This window comes from Elephantulus edwardii, unplaced genomic scaffold (assembly GCF_000299155.1).
Source record: "Elephantulus edwardii isolate Elephantulus edwardi_28Jun2011 unplaced genomic scaffold, EleEdw1.0 scaffold00005, whole genome shotgun sequence".
NCBI lineage: Eukaryota > Metazoa > Chordata > Mammalia > Macroscelidea > Macroscelididae > Elephantulus > Elephantulus edwardii.
Window position 1 is genome coordinate 5,324,226 of NW_006399755.1, and position 10,003 is coordinate 5,334,228.

General features: G+C 37.9%; 1 protein-coding gene and 1 pseudogene across 1 annotated transcript in view; both read right to left on the reverse strand.

Annotated features, from left to right (window-relative positions):
• FAF1 (Fas (TNFRSF6) associated factor 1) overlaps positions 1-10,003 on the reverse strand; it is a 548,275-nt gene that overhangs the window by 77,012 nt on the left and 461,260 nt on the right. The window contains exons 16-17 of the mRNA XM_006879662.1: positions 2,824-2,904; positions 1,521-1,598 (exon numbers count right to left, since the gene is read on the reverse strand). Coding sequence (XP_006879724.1) covers positions 1,521-1,598; positions 2,824-2,904 — 159 coding nt within the window. The remainder of the gene's footprint in view (positions 1-1,520; positions 1,599-2,823; positions 2,905-10,003) is intronic.
• Positions 6,304-7,301, reverse strand: LOC102851594 (annotated as a pseudogene).

Consider the following 10,003-nt stretch of genomic DNA (forward strand, 5'->3'; position numbering starts at 1 on the left):
TTCCTTCAAAGCAGCCTGAACTTCTTCTTTCATCACCATAGGCTCTTGCTCATATGTTGTTTCATGAAATTCTTCTGTGTCTTCCAATTCCTTTGTTTGTTCTCTTTGCAGTCCATATTATATTCACTACTCTTCTCCTGCACCATAGATCAAAGTCATCAATTCTCCTTCTACCATCTCTAGTCATTGTCCAGCTTTCTGATGCATAGCAAGTGATTGCAAAGACTATGGCCGGCATCAAGTGCAACTTGGTCTCCAGACTGACATCGTTGCTCTTCAGTACTCTGAAGTCTCTACAGCAGACTTTCCCAACGCAATATGTCTTTTAATTTCCTGGCTGCTGGTGCCAAGAGTGTTGAGCCAAGCAAAACGAAACTGTTAACAATCTCAATCTCTTCACCATCTATCATGATGCTGCCAATTGGCCCCATGGTGAGAATCTTTGTTTTCTTGATACTGAGCTTCAATTCATATTGAAGGCTGTAGTCCTTGACCTTCTGCAGCAAAAGCTTCAGGTCCTCCTCAGTTTTAGCAAGTGGGGTTGTATCATCTGCTTAAAGCAGACTGTTGATGAGTCTTCCTCCAATCCTGATGCCACATTTCTTCTCATAGAGCCCAGCCTCTTGGATAAACTGTTCTGCACACAGATTGAGAAAGTATGGGGATAGGACACATCTCTGGAGTACACTTTTCCTAATTTTGAACTATGCAGTGTTTCCTTGCTCTGTTCTGATGGCTGCCTGCTGGTCCAAATATAGGTTTTGCATAAGCACGATTAAGTGTACTGAGATTTCCATTCTTTTCAGAGTGTATATATGTACATATATGATTTATTTTAAAGAAATCATTCATACAACTGTGGGAGGTGGTAGTCTGAAAAATGTAGGGCAGGCCAGGAGGTTGGAAATGCAATAGGACTTGATAATGTAATCTTCAGGCAGAATTTTTTCTCATAGAAACCTCAATTTTTTATTTGATGTTCTTCAACTGATTTTATGAAGCTCCTTATATTATCAAGGGTAGTCTCCTAAACTTAAAATGAAATAATTGTAAATGCTAACCACAGCAACAAAATATATGCACTGCAATATCTAGATTAGTATTCAATTAAATAACTATTACATCCTACTGAAGTTGACATATAAAATTAACAATTACAGGAGCCCAATGCATAGCACTACAGAAGTCATTTACAATGTCTACTAGTGGATAAAGTGAAGCTGCGGGACATGGCAGAAAATACTGTTTTTAAATTCATGAGGTTCATCCAGGAAAGGTGAGAAGTATTTATCAAGGAGTAAAAAGAGAAAAGGAAATAATAAAATATTTTGCATCTAGTACAGGCAGTTTTCTAATACTTCCATACAACAGATTTAATGAAAGGTTTCATGTACCATATTAAGAAAGACTTAAGTTGTAAGAAATATTTAACCCTTTGAAAATCAAATGGAAGAGAAAGAAAAAACCCAACAAAACAAACCACCAATATTTTGAAGAATTTTTCTAAAAATTAGGCCCACCTCACGTTCTTCTTCTTGCTCTTTACGAATCTGCTCCAAACGAAACTGTTCTGCCATCTCTCTCTCTTGTGCTTCTCTCTGTTGATGAAATAAAAAAAGAAAGTTAAATTCAAAGGGCTTATTTACAGCATGGACTAGAGTTGCATTTTGGTGATGGAAGCTTATCTTTAGGAAACAAAAATGGAAAGCAAGAACAAAGTATAGCTCTTGAATCATGGTAGGTTTCTAACTCAAAACAACTTTGATGGTTCTTGGTAGTATATGGCACTCCGGATTCATCATGACCTTTTGCTGTCTTCCTTTCTGTTTACCTCTGCTGCACTCAATCTCAAAACTGTTCACATCAGCATCTATTATACCTCACTCTGTCTAGTCCCTTGCTCCTATCATTTTTTCCCCCTGCCTATCTCTCTTTCTCTATCCAGTTCACAGAAATCACTTCTATGAAATCTCCCTCAGCATATTGTTTCATTTCATGGCTCTTCTCCCCAACAGGAGGAAAAATTTTCAATTGAAACTTTTGTTCTTTGAACTTTCAAGAACTTAAGGCTTTGTACATGGTACTTAGAACTGTTGTCCTGTATTACATCATCCTTGTTCTTGTCTTTCTTCAATCCCTACTACTGAAGTAGGTGCTTATTACATATATAAAAGTCCCTACCCATTGCCTTTAATTCAGCTCCATCAAGTTTCTATGGCCGTATATCTTTATGAAAGGAGTTAGTCTGTCTTTCTTCCTTGGTCAGCTGATGGATTCAAACTACACTCCTTTAGGTGAGCAGTTTCATATACATTATACAACACACGGCCACACACACATACACACACACAACACATTCTACTGTAGTTTTACACATACAACAAGCATTTCTTCAACAACTGTGCCTTGCTCCTGCAAGAGTACTTTCATAGCACATTATGTAAAGAAACTCTCTGAATATTATTTGCATATAAATATGGCAAACAAATCAATTATCCCAGATCCTTACTGATCATTAGAATGACCTGAAAATGGAAAATCCTTAAGTTCTATCATACTTTAAAAAAAACCAAAACACTTAACAGACACAGTGTTTTTGGTTGTCATATTTCAGGATCCTCAACAAATTTTATCTTGTCAAAATAAATTATGCTTTAAGAGCCATGGGCAGAATTGTACCATTTCTTAAAATTGAATTTAGCTTTCTCTATTGCAAACCCAATATTCTTAGGGATCAAAGTGATAAAAAGGGCTGCCACTTAAATAATGAAAGACATCTTGGGATTGAATTCTATATCCCAGAAGGCCACCGATCAAACCTACTTTTGCTCTGTCAGCCTCAAGTGAAAGACGATAGGCTTCATCTTGCTCCCTCTTCACATTTTCTCTAGCTTCACGTTCATCCTTCAAAAAAAAACAAACCACAAAAAACACCACCATTTTAAAATAAAAAAACCCAAATATCTTATTCTTCTGTAATTTTATTAAAATTAAACAAAGAAATTTAAATTGTATAGGAAAAATAAAAATTCTAAGATGAACAATATGCCACATAGTGATAAAAAGTATGTTTGAATTTTAGCTCTAACACTTAAGACCTCAAGCAAGTTCTTAACTTCTATAGACCTGAATTCTTCAATGATAAAATGGAAGTAATATGGGGCTCATACAGTTTTTGTGAGAAATGTATAAAGAAATTGTAGAAATTGTCTAGCAAAGTGCCTTGCATTTAATTCAACTTCAATTATATCCTCAAATCCTGAATTATTTAATAAAAACTTGGTGGAATGGTCAGTATTGGAGACTAAATACTGAAAAGGGAGTATTACACTAGGAAACAATTTTCTGTTTATCATGGAAGGAAGGTGAAAGCAAATGAACTCAGTCCATTCTACTAAAGCTTTGTCTATTAAGTCCCCAAACAAAATCTCAAATTCATTGCTATTGAGTGCGTTCTGACTCATGGTGACACCGCATTGGCTTTCTAAGATTGTAAACACTAACAGGAGCAGAATGCCTTATCTTTCTCTTGTGGAACAGCTAGCTGGTGGATTCCAACTACCCACCTTGCTTTTACTAGACCTATATGTAAACACCGTCTCTGCAATCACTTGTTATGCATCAGAGAGTTGGACAATGACTAAGGAGGATAGAAGAATTGATGCTTTTGAGCTTTGGTGTTGGAGAAGAGTATTGAGGGTATGGACTGCTATGAAAACAAACAGACTCACCCTGGAAAGGGTCAAACTGGGCTGCTCCTTGGAGGCAAGGATTCTGAGGCTTCGTCTGACATACTATGGTCATGTTATAAGGAGAGACCGGTCCTTGGAGAAGGACATCATGCTTGGGAGGGTGGAGGGCAGGTGCAGGAGGGGAAGGCCCTCTAGGAGATGGATTGATTAGGTGACTGGGGTAATCGGGAGGAGTGTGTCGGAGACAGTGAGATTGGCACAGGACAGAACAGAGTTTAGGGCTGTTGTACATAGGGTCGCTATGAGTCACAAGCGACTCGACGGCACATAACAACAACATATGTAACTTATAACATCACCAGGACTTCTTATAAAAGAACAGTCAACCCTTTGAATGGCAGATTCTTTATTTGTGAATTTGTCATCACACTATAGTTCATTTATAACCTCAAAACTATACTTAAGGTGCATAGTCATTTTGAGGTCATGTGCAGATGTGCTGAACTGTAAGGAATTTTAGTTACCTGATACCCCCAGCTGATGGTGAACAAGGCAATAGTTTTGTCTTTCATACTAAACAAGTATCTTTACTATAATTAGTGCCTTTTTTTTTCATTCTATGTTTCTTTTTTGGTTGGTGGTTTTGCTGTTTCAGATGGCCCCAAGAATTGTGCTGAAATGCTGTTTAATATTTCTAGGTGCAAGAAGGCTGTGAATATACCTTATAGAGAAAAATTTGTATTAGGTAAGTTGTAGTATACTGGCCTATAAATACTAATGAATCAATAAATATTAAATAAGATGTCTATAAATAAAAGTTAAAAACAAACTTACATATTGATCAGTTGACAAAAAAGTTTTGACCAGAGGCTCAGAAGAACCTGTATCTATATGTTCGCAAAGAGTAATGGTTCAGTTGTTTCCAAATTCAATGTTTGAAATCACTTTACAGGATAGAACCACCATGCTTCATATGAATGAGTGGTTCTTCCCTACTACATTCATGGGGATCTTTTGTGGCCTAGTGGTAAGGAGTTGATATGCCAATCCAAAGGCATGAGGTTTCACAACTGCTCCACGGGAGAAAGCAGAGACATTTCCTCTAGTGCAATTTACTGCCTCTGAAAATCCGCTGGAAGGTCAGCTATGAGTTGGTCTGACTCGATGGCACCTAACAACTACTATTACATTCACAATTTTGAAATGTGGCAAACAGAAGTTATTTATGTTGAAAATCTTTCTGATATTTTTCACTTCTAAAGTAATTTACACCATTTGACTATGTTTAAACCACAATTTTGTAGAAGATTAAAAGAAAATTCAATGATCAGAAATCTATCTGTTAACTTGAATATAGCCATGGGCTTATGAGTTTACTAAAGATCCACAACTATTTATTATTAGAAGAATGCAGGTTAATATTTTTGGTCTTTTGGTATTAGGAAATGATTTGAAACAAATAAAATGAGCCTTCATTAGATTTCTGAAGCTGCTAATTGCACAAGAGTGTCTATCTTTCTCCCACTTAGTCATTGGTGGATTTGAACTTGCCAAGAGGTATATTTGGGTTAACAGTACAACTTCCTGTCAAAAATACTACCAGATCTCCATAAAGTTATCAACATTTGACACTTTCAGCCTATGAAAATAGAAATTTCATGTGGTTTAACTTAAAGTTATCTTACTGTTTGTCTCTTCAACTCAACATTGAGTTCTTTCAAGACTCAGTATACGAAACAGTTTTGAACTCCAAACCCTATTCAAGAATGGTCTTCTCTTTGAAGTCGAATACTCCTTTTAGTGCCAGTGATCTAATTATCAAACCTCTATATAAGTAGTTATATGTTATATAATGATTAAATAACTATAGAAATAGTAACAATTGCTTTCTAACCTTTCAAAATAAAAAAGTGAGAATTAGATTTTTCTGAACTGAAGCAGATGACTGAGCATTATGATAAAAGGGTGTGCTAGGGAAATACATATGGAAACAATTTATCAGGAACAATATTTAAAGTGAGAGGCCACTTAGGCTATAAAATAATCACATTTACATGTTATGTGGCATTAGACATAAGGATAATTTAAAACTTTCAACTTGTAGACTTATATTTAATAGCTATATTTTAAAGAAATACAAGTATATTTGTTTAAATATATTATTACTGATACCAACTGACCATCTCTAGCACTTTTGGAGAATGTCAAATCATATATGATTAGTGTGACAGAAAGTACATTTTTGGTATTTCTGTTTAAATGTACCTAATTACGCATTACCATGTAAATTCCTTCTCTCAACAAATACGAACTATGCAGAGGGAACATTTATTAATAATTATTAACATGTATAGATATAGCTGGCCTAACCAATATTGGATGCACTTTATTTTTTTGTGGCTGAGTTCCGAGTACTGTATTGATGGTACATGACAAGATGGACTCTATATGCCCCTCCCTTTTCTCAGGGGGACTGGATGGAAACTTTATCAGGGATGTGAGAGTCTCAGTGTGTGGGAGGATCAAGTTGGGGAAAGGACTCTCAAGCAGCTGAGGGTCTCTCTTCTCTCTCACTTTTAGTGCTATTGCTGGGGCTGGTGGTCCAAGGAACTCATTCTTTGGAGACCATATGTACCCTCAGATCGACCAGCTGCTTGCTGTAGCCAAATTAACTGTCATACCAGGAAATGAGTTTGACAAAGTGGTCATTCAGGACAATGCCAGCCCCAGCATTAAAGGTGGAAGAGTGGGTGTCACTGTTAAAGTTGCAGGAAACAACCTGCTCTTCATTGCATCCCAGGATGTCCCTTAGAGGCCCTTCTGATGCTTGCTTTACTACTTTCTTGATGTCCTATTTGGCAGTCTTCTCCAGATGGCAGGCTAGATTCATGACTGACACATTGGAGGTGGGGCCATGGAAAGCCATGCCACTAAGTTTCCCATTGAGTGCAGGAATAACCTTGCCCACAGTCTTGGCAGCGCTAGTAGATGTAGGGGTGATGTTCTGGGTAGCTCCACAATCATCATGACATAGCTTTCCAGAGGGGTTATCCACAGTTTTCTGTGTGGCAATAATTGCATGGACTATGGTCATGATTCCCTCTTTGATGTCAAAGCTGTCATGGATGATCTTGGCTAGGGGAGTCAAGCAGTTGGTGGTGCAAAATGTATTGCTGACAATCTTAAGAGAGTTTTCGTACTTTTCATGGTTTACACCCATCACAAACCTGGGGGCATCAGCAGAAGGGGCAGAGATGACTACCCGTTTGGCATCACTCTTCAAGTGAGCCCCAGCCTTCTCCAAGTTTGTGAAGACACTGGTGGATACCACAACATACTCAGCACTAGCATCACCCTACTTGGTGGGATCTCGCTCTTGGAAGATAGTGATGGCTTTCCTATTGATGACCAGCTAGCTTCCCATTCTTAACCTTGAAGTGTCATTGAACTTGTCGTGGGTGGAATCAATCATACTGGTACACACAACCATGTAGTTGAGGTCGAAGAAGGGGGCCCTGATGACGACAACAACATTCACTTTCCCAGAGTTAAAGCAGCCCTGGTGACCAGTTCAATGCAGCAAAATCCATTTACTCTGACATTCACCATCATGTCTCTGGGATGCAGATGAGGCTGCATGAGAAGAGAGGGCAATCTGTTGCTCAATGAGGAGCAGGGAGGACAATGATTTTATTTTAAAATCACTGAGATTGTTGTTAAGTGCCCTCAAGAATGACTCATGGCAATCCTATGAATAACAGATCTGAACTCTGTCCTACCCTGTGCCTTCCTTATAATTTTTGACACATCAGAATCCATTGCCACAGACTCTGAATCAATATAATTCATTCAGGGTCTTTCTTCTACATATTTGCTGACTCTAACTTCCAAGTATGATGCCTCTTTCCAAGGAATAACCTCTATTAAAAACATGTGTAAAATATGTTAGACTAAGCTTCACCATCTTTGTCTCCATGGAAAACTCTGGTTGCACTTTCTCCAAGACACACATGCTTGTTCTTCTGGTAGCCCATGAAATATTCAGCCCGCTTCTTCAAGATCCCAACTCAAATGCATCAATTATTTTCTTGTACTTTCATGCATTGTACAGCTCTCAGATGCATAGTAGGTGAATGAAAAAACTGGCTTTAATCAGGTGTACCTTAGTCTTTAAACTGATGTTGTTGTTCTTTAGTACTATATATCTATATATACACTATACTATGGTACTCTATATATATATATATATATGTTATATATCTATATGTATACACACACACTATACTATATATCTCCTGATCTTCTGACTGCTAGTGCCAAGAATTCAATAATATTTTATTGATGAGAGGTAATGAAAAGATTAGCAGGTTTCTGTTCGAGTCTAAGCTCTGCCAGTGGCAAGCAGTGTGTTACTGGGTAAAAAAGGTCTCTCTCTCTCATCTATGAAATCCATGGACTGAAATCTGCAGATACAGAGGCCCCATGGACAAATAAACCAATTCAAATTTATATCAAACTAAAACTCACTGCTGTTAAGTTGGAAATGACCCAAATATGATCAAATATTGGGTTTCTGAAGCTGTAAATCACCTGGAGGAGAGTGTTCGTCTAAACCACAAGACATAGTAGCTCGAAAGTAATCTTATTTTTATGCATTTCAAATGGAAAAAATTATTTAAAATGTTATTTGACTTATTTTCCTGACTCCTGCCCTCTAGAATAGCCTAGGCTTTGCTAATTATATTCTGAATTTGCCTGTTAATGGCATTTAACACAACTGTAATAAATTAGTTTTTATACAATATGAGATTGCTGCATGAGATTATAAACTCCACAAAAGGACCTCATCTATATTATATATGTATGTTCTCCAAGTTTGCTTGGCTCCACCATCAACACTCTTGGCACCAGCAGCCAGGAAATAAAAAAACGTATCGCGAAAGGAAAGCCGGCTGTTAGGGACCTCTCTAAAGTACTCAAGAGCAACGGTGTCTCTCTGGAGACTAAGGTGCGCCTGATACAGGCCATGGTCTTTGCAATCACTTGTTATACATCAGAGAGCTGGACAATGACTAGGGAGGACAGAAGGAGAATTGACGCCTTTGAGCTGTGGTGCTGGAGAAGAGTATTGAAAGTACCATGGACTGCCAAGAAAACAAACAGATCCATCCTAGAGAGGGTTAAACCAGGTTACTCCTTGGAGGCAAGGATTCTGGGGCTTTGTCTGACATACTTTGGACATGTTGTAAGGAGAGACAGGTCCTTGGAGAGGGACATCATGTTTGGTAGGGTGGAGGGACAGCACAGGAGGGGAAGACCCTCTATGAGGTGGATTGATTCAGAGACTGGGGTAATCGGGATGGGTGTGTCAGAGGCAATGCGGTTGGCACAGGATAGAGCAGGGTTTAGGGCTGCTGTACATAGGGTCGCTATGAGTCGCAAATGACGGCACATAACAACAACAACCATTTTTTTGAGAAGTTTAATAAGTATTTGTTAAAAATAATTTCTTTCCAGGTACAATATATATACTGTTTGTATAAAAATTGAGGAAGAACTTATGTAGCTTATACAGAGTGTGGCCTCATTGGGATCAATGAAATTGACTGGGCAGGAAATAACATATTATGACACTATGTACACACAGTAAAGGGACTTTACAAAAGCTATCACAGCTGGAAGCCTTTTGAACACATACACAGCTTATAATAAAAACATTCTAAGACAACATCTTTGTTTAAAACAGAGTATTCAACCTCTCTGCAACCTAGCCAACATTAGGAGTTATACTCTGCTATTGTTACAGAGACGAGATGGTATCTTATACTTAGTTTGATTTGCATCTCTGTAATAGCTAGAGATTTTGAACATTTCACCATGTGTCTATTTGCCATCTGAAAGTCCTCTTTGATGAAATGGCTACTCATATCCTGTGCCGATTTTGTAACTAAATTGTTTACATTTTTCTTGTCAAGGTTATAGTGTTCTAGAAAGTTTAGATATGAATCCCTCACCAGATATATCATTGCTGAATATCCCCCCCCTGCCCCCCAGTCTGTGGGTTTCCTTTTTACCTTGCTGGAGAAGTGTTTTGATGTGCATAGGGATTTGATTCTTAGAAGGTCCCATTTGTCTGTTTTGTTCTCTCCTGGTTGTGGTTTTTCCATTATGCTTGGAAAACTATTCATACTGTGGATTAGGGATTCTAGAGTTCCTCCCAGGTTTTCTCTGATGACATTTAAAGTTTCTGGTATTATTTCTAGGTCCCTGATCTACCTTAAGTTGGTTTTTATATAAAGTGTGAGGTGTGG